At 39.5% G+C, this 23,615-nt stretch overlaps 1 protein-coding gene across 1 annotated transcript in view; it reads right to left on the minus strand.

Annotated features, from left to right (window-relative positions):
• The window catches only part of KLHDC1 (kelch domain containing 1), a 68,120-nt gene that overhangs the window by 44,075 nt on the left and 430 nt on the right, over nucleotides 1-23,615 (minus strand). Inside the window, exons 2-5 of the mRNA XM_073350229.1 lie at nucleotides 7,351-7,421; nucleotides 6,061-6,178; nucleotides 2,723-2,841; nucleotides 963-1,041 (exon numbers count right to left, since the gene is read on the minus strand). Coding sequence (XP_073206330.1) covers nucleotides 963-1,041; nucleotides 2,723-2,841; nucleotides 6,061-6,178; nucleotides 7,351-7,421 — 387 coding nt within the window. The remainder of the gene's footprint in view (nucleotides 1-962; nucleotides 1,042-2,722; nucleotides 2,842-6,060; nucleotides 6,179-7,350; nucleotides 7,422-23,615) is intronic.

Genomic DNA, 23,615 nt, shown 5'->3' on the forward strand with positions numbered 1-23,615 from the left:
TGTTCCATTCTATGTATCCGATGAACTGGCTTGTAGCCCACGAAAGCTTATGCTCTAATAAATTTGTTAGTCTTTAAGGTGCCACAGTACTCCTGTTCTTTTTGCAGATACAGACTAACACAGCTGATACTCTAAACCACTTTTTCAATTATCCGTAAATTTAAAACAGCTTGTATCTTTAACCTCATACATTTTTTAAAAATCTCCAATGACCTAAAACATATATATAAAGCCAAAAGGACCTTCAGTGGAAGTTTCTTGAGGTGAGCAAAACTGAGCGTAAAATGGAAAGCATTTTACAGTTTACTTTCCATTTTATGCTCTATTTTGCTCACCTATGGAGTCATTATTATAGCTCCATAATAACAGATATTGGAAACGTTGCTCCACTAAAATGAGAGGATTCCTCTGAAGAGAGAAAAATATTCAAACAAAAGTAAATCAACATTAATATAACAAAACATTTTCATTATGAAGTATCTCTAAATAATCATCTCTGGGTGAAATCCTAGCCCCATCAAAGTCAACGGGAAATCTGACATCCACTTCAATGAGGCCAGAATTTTACACCCTAGTTTTAAAAAAATGGAGTAAAGCCCAGAGTTTTCCTAAATCCAATCCTGGTGCAACCAGGTGCAGTTCCATTAACTTAAATCACTGTCCATCACTCCCCTGAAGAAGACCTCCACTGCACCCCTCCTCACAATATTGCCCACTGTACCTGCTACACAGAGGAAACACATCACCTGTATAGGGTATACACAATAGAACTGTTGTTAAACCCAATATACACCATACTGTCCTGAGATCTCTCTTTCAATTGAGTTAACTATACTTACTCCAGGACTGAATCTGGCCCCTTGTTTTAGTAGCTGTGGTTCCTTTAATAATAGTAATGTGTTTAATAATACTTTTCAACAATTAGAAGGCACTACTTATTTTAAACAGTAAAAAAATCTTACCCAAAATGCATCATGAACATCAAAACAATCACTCAGTTCACTGTGTTTCCTACATCCATAACCACCAAAATATATTAATCTGGAAGAACAAAAAAAAAACTATTGAACTTCATTTGTTTTAAATTAATGTTCAATTTGATATTTTGAAAAGCTATTATATTTAATTAATCAGAAATTTCAATTATCTCTACTATTAATGTTTAAATGTGTAAACAAAGAAAAATATTACATACTGTATATAATTACTAAACAAACTTTGTGTTGCTACACACATAAACATGCCTGATACAAACCCACAAAACCAAGGAAATGAAGTTAAGATACATGCTTTACTCCTCCACATACACGTTTATCACACCTCAGCATTGCCAAAACTACTACACACCACAGAACAAGGCTTAACTCTGCCCCCGTTTCATACTTCTGCACACACATCTTTACCAGACTATATTTTCTTCACCAATAGTGGTTGTGAACATTTGGTGTTGTAGTTGGTTGTTTTGGGAGGTGGCAGTTTGATGCTGATTTTGTACAGAAGGGAGGTTACAAGGGATGACGGAAGGCTCGCATCCCTAAGAAAGCAGAATTACAGCAGCTCTCTAGATATTTCCCAGTATTGTGCAAGCTTCTAAGAAATGCTCATCTTCAAATTCACATCTCCTGAGGACTGATGGCAAATTTTCAAAATGGAGCGTAGTTTGCCCCCAAATACGTACATTTAACAAAAATGTAGAGTTAGTTACATACTTCCACCAGAAATGGGTGGATCTTCATTCTGTACATAAATTAAACTTGACTCTGAATTTAATTAATTCATGCTCTTGAACACCCTGGTATCGACAGCTAAAAAGAGATGCATGGCTGCATACATGTTTATACATCTTGCAGCTAATTCAGAGTTTCAAAACCAAAATGCAGTACTAAGTACTAAATGTGTTGGGGGGTTGTTGTTGTTGTTTTTTTGTCACACCCTGGAGGACCTGGAGTCCAGAAATCAATAAATGAATTAAATGAATAAATTGTTTATTTTGTTCATTATATATCATGTAACTCTTATGTGTTTACAATAGCTTGTACAGCAAATAGCCCATATATACAATTGATTTATTTCTCAGTGACCAATTCTACCACCATAGCTACCTTTAATGGTTAATATAAAATCTAAAGACATTTTTTACATTTGTTTTTTAGTTTAATATGTTTAAATAATTTAAAGAACTTTTACAACCAATTTGGCTAAATATGCTAAGAAGCAGTTACAATACAAATACCTAGCTTGTATTCTCAACTTGGCTCTTTGTACCAGGGAGTTATCATTGAAATACCCTTTCTTATTGTCAATACTTTTGCTAACAAATATAATTTGAAATTATACCAAATCTAACAATGTTTTATAGCATAATCTATGTAATTTCATAAGCAATTAAAAATTCAGTAAATTAACTTTAATACCAGTTTAATAATAATCAACTAAATAAAAAGTAATATTTAGCACCTGAATAGTGTCTTGCACCCAAGGATCTCAAAGCACTTTAAAAAATAATTAAATCTCACAACATCTCCATAAATTAGGGTTGGTAAGTATGATTATTCCAATGTTACAGGTGGTAAAACTGAGAGACAGAGATGTTAAGAGATTTGTCCAAGGTCAGAGAGTAAATCACAGTCTGAATTGGAGTTCCAGTTTTGTGTTCTACCTATAACATAACACTTCTTCCCTTTGGTTAGTAGGTATTAAAAATTCTCTTGATGTATATTACCTGTCCTTATACACCCAGCAGGAAAGCTTGTCACGTGGTGTAGGAGGTTGACCTTTAAAGTCTGTAATTTTTTTCCACCTATAGGTTCCATTTCTTGTTCGCAAATTAACATAATACAGCTTAAAAGAAAAATTATAATATTTTAGTATAAAATAAATTATTTTGAAGAATCAAGCACAAATCAGCAATAGATATGATTACAAAGAGCAAAAGAACAATCATTTTCTTATTAAAAAAAAAAAGAAATCTGAGTGCAATTGACAAATTATAATTCTTATGATAGGTTTCAGAGGAACAGCCGTGTTAGTCTGTATTCGCAAAAAGAAAAGGAGTACTTGTGGCACCTTAGAGACTAACCAATTTATTTGAGCATGAGCTTTCGTGAGCTACATCTGATGAAGTGAGCTGTAGCTCACGAAAGCTCATGCTCAAATAAATTGGTTAGTCTCTAAGGTGCCACAAGTACTCCTTTTCTTTTTGCGAATTCTTATGATAGTAAGAGATTGGTTTACTCACTAATCACAAATAAAATGCAGGAAGAAGCAGCAAAATCTCCCCCTCTCCGCTTTGCTAATGCCCTTTGGCTGAAATCCTGGCCCTGCTGAAGTAAGAATTTTGCCATTGACTTCAATGGCACTACTATTTCACCTGTTAGTCTCAGTCTAATGCTCTCGCCACAGACAGATTACTATAAATGCAGTGTACACAGAACCTAACTAGGTGCAGAAGTGCTGCAGGTTAGTTAAACTATCAAACTCATTTCACTTGTTTTCTAATCTACACTGAAATTCTGGTTTCCATTACATTAATCCACTGAATACCCATTTTCCCCATTTCATTCCTTATTAGTATTTAATTACCTGCAATCAACAGGGAAACTTGGCTTAATGGTGAAATCCTAGCGGATCTTAAACATAAAAAAGAAGCTTACAAGAAGTGGAAGGTTGGACATATGACCAGGGAAGAGTATAAAAATATTGCTCGGGCATGTAGGAATGTTATCAGGAGGGCCAAATCGCACCTGGAGCTGCAGCTAGCCAGAGATGTCAAGAGTAACAAGAAGGGTTTCTTCAGGTATGTTGGCAACAAGAAGAAAGCCAAGGAATGTGTGGGCCCCTTACTGAATGAGGGAGGCAACCTAGTGACAGAGGATGTGGAAAAAGCTAATGTACTCAATGCTTTTTTTGCCTCTGTTTTCACTAACAAGGTCAGCTCTCAGACTGCTGCGCTGGGCATCACAAAATGCGGACGAGATGGCCAGCCCTCTGTGGAGATAGAGGCGGTTAGGGACTATTTAGAAAAGCTGGACGTGCACAAGTCCATGGGGCCGGACGAGTTGCATCCGAGAGTGCTGAAGGAATTGGCGGCTGTGATTGCAGAGCCACTGGCCATTATCTTTGAAAACTCGTGGCGAACCAGGGAAGTCCCGGATGACTGGAAAAAGGCTAATGTAGTGCCCATCTTTAAAAAAGGGAAGAAGGAAGATCCTGGGAACTACAGGCCAGTCAGCCTCACCTCAATCCCTGGAAAAATCATGGAGCAGGTCCTCAAAGAATCAATCCTGAAGCACTTGCATGAGAGGAAAGTGATCAGGAACAGCCAGCATGGATTCACCAAGGGAAGGTCATGCCTGACTAATCTAATCGCCTTTTATGATGAGATTACTGGTTCTGTGGATGAAGGGAAAGCAGTGGATGTATTGTTTCTTGACTTTAGCAAAACTTTTGACACCGTCTCCCATAGTATTCTTGTCACCAAGTTAAGGAAGTATGGGCTGGATGAATGCACTATAAGGTGGGTAGAAAGCTGGCTAGATTGTCGGGCTCAACGGGTAGTGATCAATGGCTCCATGTCTAGTTGGCAGCCGGTATCAAGTGGAGTGCCCCAAGGGTCGGTCCTGGGGCCGGTTTTATTCAATATCTTCATAAATGATCTGGAGGATGGTGTGGATTGCACTCTCAGCAAATTTGCGGATGATACTAAACTGGGAGGAGTGGTAGATACGCTGGAGGGGAGGGATAAGATACAGAAGGACCTAGACCAATTGGAAGATTGGGCCAAAAGGAATCTGATGAGGTTCAATAAGGATAAGTGCAGGGTCCTGCACTTAGGACGGAAGAACCCAATGCACAGCTACAGACTAGGGACCGAATGGCTAGGCAGCAGTTCTGCAGAAAAGGACCTAGGGGTGACAGTGGACGAGAAGCTGGATATGAGTCAGCAGTGTGCCCTTGTTGCCAAGAAGGCCAATGGCATTTTGGGATGTATAAGTAGGGGCATAGCGAGCAGATCGAGGGACGTGATCGTTCCCCTCTATTCGACATTGGTGAGGCCTCATCTGGAGTACTGTGTCCAGTTTTGGGCCCCACACTTCAAGAAGGATGTGGATAAATTGGAGAGAGTCCAGCGAAGGGCAACAAAAATGATTAGGGGACTGGAACACATGAGTTATGAGGAGAGGCTGAGGGAGCTGGGATTGTTTAGCCTGCAGAAGAGAAGAATGAGGGGGGATTTGATAGCTGCTTTCAACTACCTGAAAGGGGGTTCCAAAGAGGATGGCTCTAGACTGTTCTCAATGGTAGCAGATGACAGAACGAGGAGTAATGGTCTCAAGTTGCAGTGGGGGAGGTTTAGATTGGATATTAGGAAAAACTTTTTCACTAAGAGGGTGGTGAAACACTGGAATGCGTTACCTAGGGAGGTGGTAGAATCTCCTTCCTTAGAGGTTTTTAAGGTCAGGCTTGACAAAGCCCTGGCTGGGATGATTTAACTGGGAATTGGTCCTGCTTTGAGCAGGGGGTTGGACTAGATGACCTTCTGGGGTCCCTTCCAACCCTGATATTCTATGATTCTATGATATTCTATGATTCTATGAAACTAGCAGTCATATGTTAATGTTAACTAGTTATTATCGGACTTTCCTAGAAACGCAAATGCCACTTGCCCACTAAAGAGCAAAGAAAAAGCAACAAATGTGAGGTAAGTCTAATTATGGTTGCAAATATATTTTTCTCATAGAAATACAATTAAATTTCGGAAATACTAGCAAACTTGAGAAATAAAAATAAAAAACAAAACATACTGGGCATTATCTTGCAGTCTTAACCCAGTCAAAACTCCCAATGCAGTCAACAGGAGATGTGCAGATGCAGAGGGACTAAAGAATCAGATCTACAATTTAAAGTATTTTAAAGTGCACCTTTTCTAAAATAAAACCAAAATCTCACCCTTAGATTTTTCCTGCTAGTTAAATGCAAGGTTAAATGCTTTGTTAAACGAAGTTCTGCATTAGTAGTCATTCGATTAAAATATACTCCAGAATTAAAAGATTACAATACCCGATTACTGTATCCTTTATCATCAAATCCTCCAAATATATACAGCTTCCCATTAATGCAAGCTCCACAACTTCCTGACATAGAGGTAGGTAGCTCTCCTTCCATTAGGTGCATTGTCCTGCCGTTTAGTAAATATATTAAAATTTCATAATTTTGCTCCCAAACAAACCAAAATACATCAAAAGCAAAGTAGTACTAGTAGGAGATATAACAGGATGGGGAACACACAGTTGCTCTGGGAGGAGGGCACATTAGTAGGCTGGTCAGCACTATCAGGTGTGCTCATTAAGGACAGAATCTTTGAGACTTTTTGTAGTTAGGCTCTAGCAAGTCTCTACTGAACATGTGCAAACTGCAGTTTTTCAAATACTTTAAATTGGCCAAAGCTGGGTGGATGTTCACAGGCATGGCAAAAGACACATCCCCCAAACAAAAGCCATACCCTTGCCAAATTTCAAGTCCCTGCACCAAAGCATGGAACATTTCAAAGATAAGGGCTCAATAACTTTTTAACTTGGGCAAAACAGCATATTTTCCCCTAGCCTCGTTCTTAAACAGCTCAACCCATTTTGGCTGAAATTTAAAATATTATATATATCGCAGACACCCAGCATGGAAAATTTCAGCTCACATGGCTAAAGTTTGGCAAAATTATAAGCAACTAAAAACAGGGTCTGATAATGGGAAGTATCGGCCGACTTTAATAATTGGCATTGCTACTAGACCCACCTCCCCAAAATGCGTAAATAAAATTTGAATAAATAAATAAATAAATTAAATAAATAAAACTTAAATATTATATTGCTAGTGATGTGTAAAATTTTAATCTGATTTAAACATTTAAAATATATTATCTATGCAAACATATTTCTGATATGATTAAGTAATAACAACAAAAAGGAAGTAACCCTAAATGGATCAAGCACCCTAATCTTGTTGTATTTAATATTCATTTTAACATAAAAGTTTATTTAGCCAGTATAAATACATAAGTGGCTCTTTACATTTAACAAGTCTTAAACTGTGTTTAAAAAGTTCACATTGGAAACATCCCTTTGAAAAAAATTGCTGTGCTTACATAGGTATTTTCTTATCTGAAGACATTATTCCAAAATATATATCAGATATTAAATTTTACACTAAATGAATGCAGGCTATTTAAGTAGCCAAGAGACAAGAAACAGACCTCATTTATGTATCTGAAATAATAGTAATTTTACCATAGGTAAAAATACTCAGGTGTAAATAGCACATTTTTCAAATTCATTAAATATAAATAAAATGGCTTACCATAACCCACTATCAATTTCATAGAGCCAAAGCTCATCATTAGGCAAATATACTTCATTTTCTTCAATTGACTAAAAGAAAACAATTATGCAAAATATTTAATCAGTTATGTATCATATGTCATTACAATTCAAAAATCATGAAAATACATGTTAGGAACATTTCACAACTTTTAATGAGACAATTCACAAAGACTGCATAAAATTTTTATGCTCAATGTGTACTCCCTGATAATTTTATCTGGAAACGCTCAATAGTTCTAGTATTTTTATATTTAACATTGTAAGTTCAAAACAAGTTTTTATTTTTATTTTTGAAGCATTATAAAAAAATAAAGCATCTACGCAGAATGGTGTCCCTATGAAATAATTTTATTAGTTGCTGAATGCCAACCCTGCTCACTCACTTGCACATGGGTAGACTGGAAAAAAAAATGTTTGGCTTTGCAGTAAATGAGAGAGGGAGAGGAGTGGTTCCATATTCAACTAGCAATATCAGTTTAATGCACAGTGGCCATCTTGCAGGAAATGTAAAAAGCAGTAGCAACTCAGGAAAATTATTAAGTGCCATCAAGAAATATAGTAATTATGACTAAAAGCCACTACATTTTGCATTGTAGTTGCAATATGAAGCAAAACACAGCAAAACCAGTGCAAGAAACCACACTTAGGCAAGCTTCTTTTTTAAGAGACTACCCAAAAGTATCTCCAAAATAGAGAGCAGCTATCTGCTTTTATTAGAATACTACTGATTAGTAAGTGTAATTAAATAACTGATCTTTCCTGGTCCCTTGAGTGGTTACTTTAACCAGTTTTCATTGTATTGTAATCCTTGCTACTCTAATACACCTATATAACGCTGAAGATGACCTCCAAAGGAATAAATAATTAATTAGGTTTGTACCCTTTTGCTTCTTTATGATATGGCCTCAAATACTTTTTAAAGGGGTTTTTATGTTTTTATTTCTCCCCAATAGCAATTCAGGTCTCACCTGTGTTTTCTGGAAGTCTCTATGGAAGGCTAGACAACTGGTAAGATTACGATAACAGTGAAATCATGAAGTGAAACCCTATTAATAGAGAGGGGCTGTGATTTATTTTAAGACTTCATTTTTTTAAACACCACTTTCACTCAAATACTTGAATAAAGAGTTGAAAGAAAACTACTTTTTTTTAAAATGGGATTCAATACCTTGGGCCCTTCAGTTGAGGACTCAGATCTCCCAATCAACATGTCTGTGTCCTCCAGTAATGACATATAGCAAATGAGAGGCCAAATTTTAAATTTTGGATAAACAAGCAAACCACAAAATAAAATTAAAAAAAAACACTTAAAAAACTAAGGGCTTCTTTTTATATCTTTTTATATTTTTATTTTATAAAATAAAGAAAGGCACAAGATCATTTTTTGTTTCGTTGAAAGCCATCTTTAATTGGGAGGATTTTCCAGGCATAATTGAGAAGGCCTGATGACATATATAAGTGAAAGAGGTTGTGTGTGGTGGTAGGGGGAGAGTGGAAGAGTATAGGAAAAGAAGAAGGCAGAGATATAAGATCTTAAGCTATGGAATGCCATAAAGAAGAGGAGAAGCTTAAATTTAATGCCAGAGATAGAAAACCTGAGAAGGTTTGCAAATAGGGGAGAATGGTTGGGAAAGGAAAATTATTTTGGCAACAGTGGTTTGAATGAATGGAGGGAAGAGATATGAAGTCAGAGAGAAGGAGGTTGCAATATTAAAGTTGGTGATAATAATAATATGAATCAGTGTCTTTACAGTGTAGGCCTGGCTTGATATCAGTAACTGGACATGGGTGAGGCCTCGTTTCTTGGAAGACAGGATTAGGGAGATTAGCAGGCTGGAAACAGAATGTATGCACTAGCTAAAGTAAGGGGGAATCACCAAAGGAATAACTTGAAATGGACAAAATAAAATTGATAAGATAAGCATGGAACATAAGATGAGGTAGAGTAAGTCATGCATGGACAGTGCGTGGGCAGAGCATGCTGCATAGGGACTCGTTCCTACAAAGTGACCAAGACAATTCCAAAATGTCTGATGCAAAGTATAGTAAATGCAATGTAATGTGTAAATGTATATAAAGGAAGAGGTTTAGTGTGTAACTTTGGATATGTGGTATGCACGGTACCCATCCCCAGTGCTTAAGTCTGATCAACTCAAGAGTAGCTTTGCTGTATGCCAAATAAAGGAACCTGAGTGATGAGATTGGAATCAGACTGAGTTCTTGGGGAAACACCAAAAGGCTGTAGGAATTGAGAGCAAGGGAAAAAATATAGGAACGTAGCAGAGGAAGAAGCAGAGGGATCTAGAAAAAAGTCTGGATCAAATGGGAGAAGAGAGAGAGGAATCAAAGTTAACTCCAAGATAGTAAGTTCGTGCTACAGTTGCTTATATGAACATCTTTACTTTAATTGATGCCTTATAACTATTCCCTTCCAAATTTGGGTAGTGTATTCTGGAAGTATAACTGCCACCGTTGGTTATCTACGGAACCAGACTTTTGAAAGCACCTGTTAGGTTCTGTTCTTAGATGTGCAGTTTGCAGCTTTCACGTTATACATAATATATAAGACCATGTGCAAATGGATTTGGGGGCTCCTGTGATGGGAAGCCAAGCATCTATTTTATGAACTAGCCCTGAATTAATATAATTGGTGTTAAGAATAAAAATGCTGATTTCACTGAATGCTGGTCAACTGCAAAGTGTCATGCTAGTATTAATAAAGCACTTTATATCTTTAAAGAACTGTTAAAATAGTGACCTAATCCTCAAAACACCCTTGCGAAGTAATATGGGAAAATTGATATACAGACAGAGGTCAAAGCTCACATTTTCAGGAGTGTTCACTAATTTTATGTGCCCAATTTGAGGCGGACTGGGGACCTGGGCCTTTGTGCGTGACTACTGGTGATGCTGAGAACCCCGCAGCTTTTCATGGGAAAACCCCTGAAAATCAGACACTAGTTGTCTTAAGTTGGTCTCCCAAAGTCAGTGAACAGAGAATTAGGGTACACAAAATTAGTAAACACTTCTGAAAATGTGTTTGTCCAAGGATATCCAGCCAGTCACTGGCAGACGCAGTATTAAAACTGAGGATTTTCCAGCTGTCTATTCTGTGCTTAGACCTATGGTAAAGAATTCTTAGGCATAAAACCAGTGGAATTTGGATATTTACTTAGGCTTGATTGTTTAGTAGGATATAAATGAAAATACAAAATACTGCTTGTGCTATTTGAAACATGTTACCACCTTGTACAGGCTTGGGACTAAGAGAAAGGGAGACTGTGGTCCTCCATATTTTGCCATCAATCTTCATTAAAACTTTCAGTGGAATGAACTGCATGCTTGTGTTTGTGTGGGGCACAGATGCCAGTGTTTGAAGGTGTGACACATGACTGGAAAGGGTTAAGTATCCTGCAAAATAAATAACTCAAATTCAACTCTTAAAGACATATGGGGAGATAATGTTTGTGTTTTTGCATATTTACCTATATATTGGTAGTGATCAATAACGTAATCGAACAGTCCCTGTCTATGCTGTATTCTGTTAATTCAGAGATCAGAGATCAAAAGGACATCTGAATATTTAAATGAACTGTAAACATAGGATATCGCCGTATTCATCTCTTAGAAATGTATGGCAAATCATCTGTGAATGGTGGAAAAACAGGCAATTGCCTTATGTTAATCTGTCTGGATAATTACCAGCGACGCTTAGGAAATGGGTCCACCTCAAAGTTCCCATGAGGGCCTATTGTTCACCAAAGGACTCCGAGCTGTCAAAGAAGGCCTGAAACTGTATAAAAAATTGCTTGGGTCCTGATCCTGTTTATCTCAGATCTGCTTGAGGCTTCATGCAAGGGAAGCCTAAACCATAAGGACTGAGATCCCACTCCTGACTGGACTGCCCTGAATATAAACATTGAACTATAACCTATGAACTATTTCTGAAAAACTCTCTGCATTTACAAAGTTCACCATCTCTGCTATGAATTTGAATTTCAAGATTGTTCTCAAGTCTGTATGTATACTGATCTTTTAACCATACTATCTTATCTTTTTTTAATAAATTTTAGTTTAGTTAATAAGAATTGGCTGTAAGCGTGTATTTGGGTAAGATCTGAAATATTCATTAACCTGGGAGGTAACGTGTCCAATCCTTTGGGATTAGTAGAACTTTTTTATATGATGAATAAGATTTTCAGCAATCTTCATCATATTTGACTTGGGTATCTAGGGGAGGCCTGAGGCTGGGTTACTTTCAGGGAACTGTGTTGTTGGCTTCTGGATAACCAGTAGGGGATTATAGAATCTGTTTTGTGCTGGCTTGGTAAATCTAAGTGTTGGATATTTTTGGATGTTTTTTAAAGTTTAAAATATATTTATATCAGTTACAACACAGCATACGAAGTATACAGTGCTCACTTTATATTTTTATTACAAATATTTGCATTGTAAAAAACAAAAGAAATAGTATTTTTCAATTCACTTAATACAAATACTGTAGTACAATCTCTTCATAATGAAAGTTGAACCTATAAATGTAGAATTATGTAAAAAAAAATAACTGCATTCAAAAATAAAACAATGTAAAACTTTAGAGCCTACAAGTCCACTCAGTCCTACTTCTTGTTCAGCTCAGACACACAAGTTTGTTTACATTTGCAGGAGATAATGCTGCCTGCTTCTTATTTACAATGTCACCTGAAAGTGAGAACAGTCATTGCATGGCATTGTTGTAGCCGGTGTCACAAGATATTTATGTGCCAGATGTGCTAAAGATTCTTATGTCCCTTCATGCGTCAACCACCATTTTGGAGGACATGTGTCCATGCTGATGACGAATTCTGCTCGATAACAATCCCAAGCAGTACGGACTGATGCATGTTCATTTTCATCATCTGAGTCAGATGCCACCAACAGAAGGTTGATTTTCTTTGTTGGTGGTTCAGGTTCTGTAGTTTCTGCATCAGTGTTGCTCTGTTAAGACTTCTGAAAGTATGCTCCACACCTCCTCCCTCAGATTTTGGAAGGCACTTCAGATTCTTAAACCTTGGTTTGAGTGTTGTAGCTATCTTTAGAAAACTGATATTGGAACCTTCTTTGTGTTTTGTCAAATCTGGAGCCAAAGTGTTCTTAAATCAAACAACATATGATTGGTTGTCATTTTAGACTACCATAACACAAAATACATGGCAGAATGCGGGTAAAACCATGGAGCAGGAGACATTCAATTCTCCTCCAAGGAATTCAGTCACAAATTTAATTAATGTATTTTTTTAACCAAGCATCATCACTATGGAAGCATGTCCTCTGGAATGGTGGCCAAAGCATGAAGAGGCATATAAATGTTGAGCATATCTGGCACGTAAATATAATGCAATGATGGCTATAAAAGTGCCATGCAAATGTGTTAAGGAAAAGTTAGCACATGTGACTCCATTTTGGTTTGGGGCCCACCATTGTTTAAATGCCAGCACATCATACACCAGGAGGAGTAATCCTTAGATATTGAATCCCTGTGAAAATCCTCTTCCTTGTCTCCAGCCTGCCTTGACTCCCAGTATCTGGTTTTTGTCAGTCTCTAACTCCCTGTCTCTTGGCCTTGATGTGAGGCCTCCCATCCTGATAATAAAAGTCACTGATGCATGGCTTTAGGACCATGCTGTGTAATTAACATACTGGTATAGCACGAGGAATGCACCAAGCAGGGATAGGTGGTAGATAAGACAAGGGTTTGTTTATTGGCTAAGGTTTCCGATGCACGAGGGCAACATGCTTTGCTAAAAGGTATATAACTTTTGTATAATCTGCATTCAGGGTCCCCTCCTGGCTAGCAGGGGGGCACCACGCTCGAGCGTAATAAACTTAGTGTCTTTTGGGAACTCTGCAGTTGTGGACTTCGTTTCTGTGCCTCAGCCTAGATTTGAACTGTGCGTGACCTATCAGGTATAATTCGCAGCACTGGTGTGCGTGTCCTATCAGGTATAATTCGCAGCACTGGTGTGCGTGTCCTACAAGGTGTAATTCGTAGCACTTGTGTGCGTGTCCTACCAGGTATAATTCGCAGCAGTTGTGTGCGTGTCCTACAAGGTGTAATTCATAACAAATGACTTTTCTCACTTTCAGGTGATGTGAATAAGAAGTGGACAGCACTATCTCCCGTAAATGTAAACACACTTATTTCTCTTAGCAATTGGCTGAACAAGAAGTAGGACTGAGTGGACTTGTAGGCTCTAAAGTTTTACATTGTTTTGTTATTGAGTGCAGTTATGTAACCAAAAAAAATCTACATTTGTAAGTTGGACTTTCACGATAAAGAGATTGCACTACAGTACTTGTATGAGGTGAACTGAAAAATACTATTTCTTTTGTTTGTCATTTTTACAGTGCAAATATTTGTAATAAAAAGTAATATAAAGTGAGCACTGTATACTTTGTATTCTGTGTTGTAATTGAAATCAATATATTTGAAAATGTAGAAAAACATCCAAAATATTTAATACATTTGAATTGGTACTTATTAACAGTGCAATTAAAACTGCAATTAATTGCAATTAATTTTTTTAATCATGATTAATTTTTTAGAGTTAATTGCATGAGTTAACTGCGATTGACAGCCCTAAAAATTACACCTTATTTCCAGTCTTAATTTGGGTAGATTCAATTTCTAGCCACTGGATCATGTTATACCTTTCTCTACTACACTAAAAAGTCCATTATTAAATATTTATTCCCCGTGTACTGTAATCAAATCACCCCTTAACCTTCTCTTTGTTAAAATAAACAGATTGAGCTTCTTGATTCTATCACTATCAGGCATGTTTTCTAATTCTTTATTCATTCTTGTGGATCTTCTCTGACCCCTCTCCAATTTATCAACATCCTCTTGAATCATGGACACCAGAACTGAACGCATGCAGCAGCGGTCGGATGAATACTGAAGACAGATATAAAATAACCTCTCTAATCTTACTTGGGATTCCACTGTTTATGCATCCAAGTATTGCATTAGTCTTTTTGGCCACAGCATCACACTGGGACTTAATATTCAGCTGATTATCCACCACGCCCCCCAAATCTTTTTGAGTCACTACTTACCAGGCTAAAGTACCCCATCCTGTAACTAGGCCTATATTCTTTGTTCCTGGATGTATACATTTACATTTAGCCATATTAAAATGCACTGTTTGCTTACACCCAACTTACCAAGTGATTCAGATTGCTCTACATCAGTGACCTGTCTGCTTCATTATTGACCACTCCCCCAATTTTTATGCTATTTGCAACTTTATCAAGGAGGATTTTATGTTTTCTTCCACATCGTTGATAAAAATGTTAAATAGCATAGGGCCAAAAAAACAATCCTTGTGGGATCCCATTAGAAACGCACTAGTTTTATGATTCCCCATTTACAGTTATATTTTGAGACCTATCAGTTAGCCAGTTTTTAACCCATTTAAATATATGCCATGTTAATTTTTTGTAGTTTTTTAATCAAAATTTTGTGTGGTACCAAGTCTAATGCCTTAAGAAGTCTCAATATAGCAAACCTTTATCAACCAAACTTCTAATCTCATCAAATAAAGATATCAAGTTAGTTTGACAGGATCTATTTCTATAAACACAGGTTGATTTACATTAACTATATTACCTGCCTTTAATTCTTTATTAATCAAGTCCCATTTCAGCCACTCCACTATCTTGCCCAGGATCCATGTCAGACTAACAGGTCTATAATTAGGCAGGTCATCCCAATTACCCTTTATAAATATTGACACAACATTTGCTTTTGTCTGGTGTTCTGAAATTTCTCCAGCGCTCCAACACTTATTGAAAAATTAAGTCCAAAGAGCACCTCAGCCAGTTCTTTTAAAACTCTTGGATGCCAGTTATCCAGACCTATTGATTTAGAAGTGTTTAACATTAGTAGTGGCTGTTTAACATTCTTCAGAAATATGAGTGGAATGAACAGAGTGTTATCATATGATATGACTGCAACTCTTTTTCCCCAGAAAACACAACAAATATTTATTGAACAATTCTGCCTTTTCTGTATTATTATTAATAATAATTCTATCATTTCCATCTAGTGATGGACCTGTGACAGGGCCCTATTAGTAGAACCCTGGTCACTGATGTTGCTGCAACATGGAGAAGGCTATGAGCAGTTAAACACTTTCTGTTGGGGGATTATGAATACCTGGGTGGTAATCTCTGGGTTAAGAATGTAACTGGGAGGACATAAAAAGAGAAGCTCAAAGGAAAGCTAGAGAGTAAGCCTGGGCTGAGAAGTGAAGGCTGCAGGAAAGCCTCTCCTCGCTGTAAACCTGCATTACACAGTGATAATTCGTAAGAAAGGAATAAATATACACCTTGGTGAAAGGGTAATAACACAGTGGGTGGGTGTGACTGAGACACCACACGAACAGTACAGGCAGTAAAGTACATTTGGTAGTGACGTAGGTGCCCTGTGACAGGAACCAATGGCATTGTTAGGGTGTTTTTTGTTCCTATTATACTTTAAAAACTCTTCCTCATTGTCCTTAACTCTCTTAGCCATGATTTCTCCTTGTATCCCATTGCTTCTCTTATCAATTTTCTACGATTCCTAACTTCTGATTTATGTTAATTACGATCAGCTTCCCCTTTCTTCCATTATTATATTTTATTTTTTACTTTTTACAGCTGCCTTTACTTCCCCTCTACACCAGATCGTTTTTTTCCCCCTCAACTGTGGGATTATGGCTTTTGGGGCACCCAGTAAATTGTTCTTAAACAATTCCCAACAATCATTTACATTTTGCTAATTAAATTATTCCTCTAAGTTTATCTGTCTCAAAATATTTTTCAGCTTTGTGAAATTGGCCCTCTGAAAGCACCAAGTATGTATCTGGTCTGGACTTTATTCTGTTTGCACATTATAAATGTGATCAAATCATGATCACTTATACCTAGATTACCATTCATTTTTAGTTCTGTGATCAGTTGCGCTTTTTCTGTCAAGACACAGTCTAATACAGAATTCCCCCCTGCTGGTGTAAAGAAGTGATAAAACGATTAGGTGCATGTAAAATGGTAAGGGCCTAATTGTATTTAATGGATTACATCTTGGTTAGCAATACATAATAAATGCATACACAATATAAAAGTAATATAAATGTTGGCCTAATAACCCGATTGGGAAGGAGTGCAAATAAGGCCTTCTTGGCTTACTAAATATCCTGTTATTCAGTTTTTGGAATGTCTCCACTGAGTACAGGAAAAAGAAGAGGTCATTGTGACCTGCTAAAGATGATCAGGATAAACAAGGTACACCCCTCTTAAATAATAAGATTAATAGTTTTGTTATTGTTAATAAGTAGATAAACATGTTATATAATTATGTAATGTGGAATTGTATGTATTGTCAGAAATATTAATTATTATTATTACATAACAAGTCAGAGGAGGGGTGTTGATAAAAGTAGAGTGTCATCCTGGGTATAAAAATGGTGTACTGAGATTTAAGTATTTGCCTTTGTGTACTTCCAGTCAATGCATTGGCCTGTTACATCCCAAGTGATCACTAGGGCAGTGGTTTTCAAACTGTGGGTCACGACCCAGTAGTGGGTCGCGGAATGTAAGGCACTGGGTTGCGGCAGCTCTGGTCAGCACCGCTGACTGGGCCATTAAAAGTCCCATTGGTGGTGCTGCCTGGCTAAGGCAGGCTAGTCCCTATCTGTTTCAACATTGCGCTGCACCCTGGAAGTGGCCAGCAGCAGGTCTGGCTCCTAGGCGGGAGGGACCACAGAGCTCCGCACGCAGCCCCCGCCCTGAGCACTGGCTCCACACCCCCACTGGCCGGTTCCCAGGGTGCAGCACAGTCCACAGTGCCAGGACAGTTAGGAAGCCTGCCTTACACCCCCACTATGCCGTTGACCGGGAGCCACCTGAGGTAAGCCCATGCCCCAATCCCCTGCCCCAGCCCTGAATCCCCCCCCCCAAACCCAGAGCCCCTTCCTGCACCCCAAACCCCTCATCCCCAGCCCCACCCCAGAGCCTGCACCCCCAGCCCAGACCTTCTCCTACACCCCAAACCCCTGCCCCAGACCAGAGCCCCCTCCCACACCCTGAACCCCTCATTCCCAGCCCCATCCCGCAGCCTTAGAATCATAGAATCATAGAATATCAGGGTTGGAAGGAACCCCAGAAGGTCATCTAGTCCAACCCCCTGCTCAAAGCAGGACCAATTCCCAGTTAAATCTTAGCTAAACCCAGCTTAACTCTCCTAGCCATGAATCCCTCATTCTCCCCCACACCTCAATCCTCTGCCCCAGCCCTGAGCCCCTCCCATACCCCAAACCCCTCATTCCCAGTTCCATTGGATCGCAGGCATCAACAATTTTCTTCAACTGGGTCACCAGAAAAAAAGTTTAAAAACCACTGCACTAGGGTGTGGCATTCTCTACCTATGCTAAAATAAACCTGTTCCTTGGATTTGAATGTGGAATTACAGTGGCATTCGTCTGCTACAGCAAGCAATGGTTGTCTGCTTTGCTAGGCTCATAAGGTAACCTGTGGGCCTGATCGGTGGTCCTGAAATATCCTTACAGTTGGATTCAACACTTTTGAGTTAGGAAATTGTCACTTATAAAATTTATAAATCCATGGTACGCCCACATCTTGAATACTGCATTCGGATCTGGTCGCCCCATCTCAAAAAAGATATTTTGGAATTGGAAAAGATACAGAAAAGGGCAACAAAAATTATTAGGGGGTTATGGAACAGCTTCCATATGAGGACAGATTAATAAGATTGGGACTTTTCAGTCTGGAAAAGGGACAACTAAGGGAGGATATGATAGAGATCTATAAAATCATGAGTGATATGGTGAAAGTGTATAAGAAAGATTTACTTTTTCTTCTAACACAAGAACTAGGGGGTCACCACATGAAATTAATAGGCAGCAGGTTAAACACAAACAAAAGGAAATATTTTTTCACGTAATGCACAGTCAACCTGTGGAACTCTTTGCCAGAGGATGTTGTGAAGGCCAAGACTATAAGAGGGTTAAAAAAAGAACTAGATAAGTTCATGGAGGATAGGTTCATCAGTGGCTATTAGCCAGGATGGATAAGGATGCAAAACCATGCTCTGAAGTGTCCCTAATTTCTGTTTGCCAGAAGCTGGGAATGGGCGACAGGGAATGGATCACTTGATGATTACCTGTTCTGTTCGTTCCCTCTTGCATTGGGCCATTGTCGGAAGAGAGGATATTGGGCTAGGTGGACCACTGGTCGGACCCAGTATGGCCGTTCTTATGTTCAAGAATGTTTTAGTACTGGAAGCCATAGACCTCTAGCATGTGTCACTGAAATTTAAAGTTGTCTATGATCATGCAGCTTTTCCCATCTACACATTATAGATAGGGGCATAAGGAGCCAGTCATCCTGTTCCTAAGTGTGATTTGGTGGTCTGTAGCAGACACCAACTAGTACCCCATCTTGGGCTTTATCTGTTAGGACATGTAACCAGAAGCATTCGAGATCAATTTCTTCTAAGTTGTCTGTGCCCTGGAAACAGGTAATGCCATTTTTGACATAGAGTGCCATTGCGGGTGCCCTTTTGCCCACTCACTCCTTCCTAAATAGGTTAGAACCATTGATTTTAACATTCCCATCACACGAATCATCCCACCAGGTGTCAGTAATACCAGTTAGATCACATTTATGCTCATAAATGAGCAATTCCAATTCCTTTTGTTTGTTAACCAGGGTCCTAGCATTGGTGTTTCTATCAAGCATTCTTAAAACTACAATACCCACCTGCTGAAGTAAAAAAACAGATTGACAGAGCCAGAAGAGTACCTAGAAGTCACCTACTACAGGACAGGCCCAATAAAGAAAATAAGAGAATGCCACTAGCTGTCACCTTCAGGCCCCAACTAAAACCTCTCCAGCGCATCATCAAAGATCTACAACCTATCCTGAAAAATGATCCCTCACTCTCACAGATCTTGGGAGACAGACCAGTCCTTGCTTGCAAACAGCCCCCCAACCTGAAGCAAATACTCTCCAGCAACCACACAAATAAAACATTAACCCAGGAACCTATCCTTGCAACAAAGCCCGATGCCAACTCTGTCCACATATTTATTCAAGTGACATCATCATAGGACCTAATCACATTAGCCATGCCATCAGGGGCTTGTTCACCTGCACATCTACCAATGTGATATATGCCATCATGTGCCAGCAATGCCCCTCTGCCATTGTACACTGACCAAACCGGACAGTCTCTACGCAAAAGAATAAATTGACACAAATCTGAGATCAGGAATCATAACACTTCAACCTCTCTGGCCACTCAGTAAAAGATTTAAGGGTGGCAATTTTGCAACAGAAAAGCCTCAAAAACAGACTCCAACGAGAAACTGCTGAGCTTGAATTAATATGCAAACTAGATACCATTAACTTGGGTTTGAATAGAGACTGGGAGTGACTTAGTCATTACACATGTTAGAGAGCTTATTCCTTCACTCTCCCACTTCCCTAGTCCTTCTTGCATGAACAGAGAGCAACAATACCCGAAGTCCGAAGGTGCAAACAATTCGATGTTTATTGGGGTGAACTTCCAGCAAGCTTAAATACAAGTTCCTTTTTCCTTATTTTCGAATCCCAACTTACTTCCTGTTTGCCCCTAATTTATATAGTAATATTCTTAGCTATACCTTAACCAATCATTCTACTGAAATTTAACTAACCAATCCTAACATATTGTAACATGATTAGCTAACCAATTATATCCCACCACCTTAATTAGTTTACACCCAGCAAAATTAATTATACAGCAAACAGAAACAATCACAGAACCAGACAGAGACCATGCCAATAAACAATAGCAAAGTGGGAACTATAATGACAAAACAATACAGAAGTGAGGATTTCACAACTACATCTATAAAGACATAAGAGTTTCCCAGCTGTGTCTATTGATAAGTGAGTTCTTACCAGACAGAAAACTATCAACCTCGATTTCCTTTTACATCTTCTAGGCATTTCCCTTTCTCTGGAGGTGATAGGCACTATCAGGACAGGACTGTATTCCTAACAGCCCAATAGCACCTTCTTTCAATGTGACTACTTTGGAATGTGAGGATGTGACCAGTCGCTTCCCAGCTTATGTCTGCCTCTGTCGCTTAGCCAAAGGCCTTAGCCTAAGAACAGGGCCTCAGACTGTCACAGTAAGAGAAGGACCTTACACTGGCAGACAGTGATTTTGATTCTTTCTTTTATACCTCTAACTAGCCAAGTGATAAGAATACACCTAAATTCTTAAAGTACAGGCCTTTGCAGACAGGCCTGAATATCTATATCCTAACACTACATATTGAATCTATTTCTCTAAGTTAAGTATCCTCACACCTTCTTGTCAACTGTCTAAATGGGCCATCTTTGATTAAAACAAAAGGTTTTTTCCCCTGCTGATAATAGCTCATCTTAACTAATTAGCCTCTCACAGTTTGTATGGCAACTTCCAACTTATCTGTATATATATATCTATAGATATATCTTCTTACTATATGTTCTATTCTATGCATCCGATGAAGTGGGCTGTAGCCCACGAAAGCTTATGTTCCACCCCCCACTGTTCCTCAGACATTCTTGTCAACTGCTGGAAATGGCCCACCTTGATTATCACTACAAAAGGTCGTCCGTCCGTCGTGCCCGCCCCTCCCCCCGCTCTCCTGCTGGTAATAGCTCACCTTAAGTGATTACTCTCTTGTTACAGTGTGTATGGTAACACCCATTGTTTCATGTTCTCTGTATATAAATCTCCCCACTGTATTTTCCACTGAATGCATCCGATGAAGTGAGCTGTAGCTCACGAAAGCTTATGCTCAAATAAATTTGTTAGTCTCTAAGGTGCCGCAAGTCCCCCTTTTCTTTTTTCTAATAAATTTGTTAGTCTCTAAGGTGCCACAAGTACTCCTGTTCTTTTTGCAGATACAGACTAACACGGCTGATATTCTGAAACCTTGATTAATTTTGTTCTCAACATCTCAATTTTGTGGTGAGTGGTCATATCTTCTCTCATTTTACCGTTCCCTTTTGTTATTAGTTGAAATCCCTCCTGACTACTCTAGCCAGCTTGTGCCAGAGAAGACACACTATACAACCCCCTTTTCCCACAAAAGGTGGACCAACCAATGTTCCACAAAACCAAAACCCTCCACCCTGCACCACTTATGTAGCTAGAGGTTCACTTCTGTCTTCCTTTGCTCATGGGACAGGAATGATTACAGAGAAGATCATCTGGACATTCATCTTCAGCACTCTTCTGAGTTCCATTAAATCATCTACTATCTGAGAGAGATCCTGCAACACATTGTCATTGATGCCAACATGAACCATCATCAATGGATCCTTTCCTGTCAACTTCAAAAGCCCATCCAATCTTGGAGTAATGTCTCAGGACTTGGCTTTGGGAAGACAGCACACCATTCTGATGTCCACCTGCCCCTTGAAGAATGTTCTTTCAATTCTTCTGAGTACTGAATCCCCAACAAAGATCATCTGTCTTCTTTGGACAGCTGTAGAACTCTGTGGGAAAGCTTGATTTTCTTATAGGTTGGCGCAAGCTGACATCAAGAGGTGTGTCCTGTACAACTCACCATTCCCTTGCGCCAGCAGGATTTTGTTTCCAAACTGAGGACCTGTTATTGAATGGAAACTACTGGCTGTGTGGAATTCTTCCTAGCCCTCTTCTCTCTGATGGCCACAGCCTGACCATCCTCGTCTATCTCCATCCATGTAGGATGCTTCCATGATCTCTTGCAGCCTGGTGGTTTGTAACGACCAGAAGCATCTTGGACTTCCTTTCTGATTCCTTGGTGGCCAACTCTGTTCTTCCTTGAATCTGGGGTACCAATGTTTTCTGAACCTGACTGTCTAGGAATGCCTCAGCTTCTCAATACTATCTTTATTTGCCCCTCCAATCCTGAAGCATGGCCACCAATTTGCATTTCATGAACAGGAAGTCGCTTTTGGCAGTAAAGAAAAATGATACATCCATTACAGGTCACCATCAATGTTCATTGCTGGCCATCTTGAAATTGCATGCAGAACTAAATCTGGAAGAAAACCTCTCACAATCTTTCTCTTAACTCCCTCTGATACTTTCCTATTAGTTGCCCTCTGTTCAGGGCTCTTGAATTTGCCTAGCAAGTGACCAAGTCTCCCTGCTCAGCTCAGTTCAACTCTGCCCCTCATCACCAGGGAGCGATTAATCACTCAGAGACTTCAAACAGCTATGCTGATCAAACTCCAAGGGTTAGAACCTCATGGCCTTTACCAACGCACCAACAAACAGATCCATTTCAGCTGCTTACTCAGGTACCTATTGCCCAGCTGTGTAGTCCCTACCCAGAGAGCAAACAGTCAAAGAACCCACAGCCAGATCAAATGCACGACTCATCAAGTTCTGCTGCCTCCAAGCACAGACTCCACAGCTATAGCCTCCCAACTCCTGTTAGCTGCCTCTGTTCTGATGACAGTTAACACCCTAACAGTCTGGTGTATTAAAGTGTCAGGGTGGTTTATCTGTGTCACACTTTCCATGCTTAATGAACACTCACATGAGTTACGTTTGACAGAAAAGGTGGCTGGGGACAGGTGGGTATGAGAGGAGTCCCAACTTGGGATCCCCTCCCACAGCAGCTGGTAAATGTGACTGGGTGGACAGCACATAGGTACAAATGAAATGGAAGCAGTTTTGCTAAGGAACCCTTCCCGGAGCAGATTGGAAACAGGAAGGGGGGCAGACAGCTGTGCCTGTGTGTTTTATTCAGAAAACCACTCCCCAGTGGAGCAGATGGGAAATGTGAATAGGGCACAGGGGTGTGTGCGATCTTTCTCAGGACACCCCACTGGAGCAGAGGAAAGTGTATCTGGGACGGGAGCGAAGTCCCCACTCTCATGTTCTAGGCTTGGACTCCCTGGAGGCACCAAGCACGTGCCCCTTCGCCTCGACAGGCGGCCGTTATGGCGGTTGGGAATCCAGCGCAGCAGCACGAGCGTTCGACAGCTGAGACTTGAAACACCCGCTCCCTTCCCGCGCGGCATGTCCCGCCCCGCCAATCAGCGACCGAGCTGACGTAAAGAACGTGCACGCCCCCTCCGCCCTGTCCGTGTGGCGGTTGCCGCCCTCTCACGAGGAACAAGGATTAACCCGCAGTTAGCGGTAGCTCCTTTGGGGGCAGC

This window comes from Lepidochelys kempii, chromosome 6 (assembly GCF_965140285.1).
Source record: "Lepidochelys kempii isolate rLepKem1 chromosome 6, rLepKem1.hap1, whole genome shotgun sequence".
Taxonomy (NCBI): Eukaryota; Metazoa; Chordata; order Testudines; family Cheloniidae; genus Lepidochelys; species Lepidochelys kempii.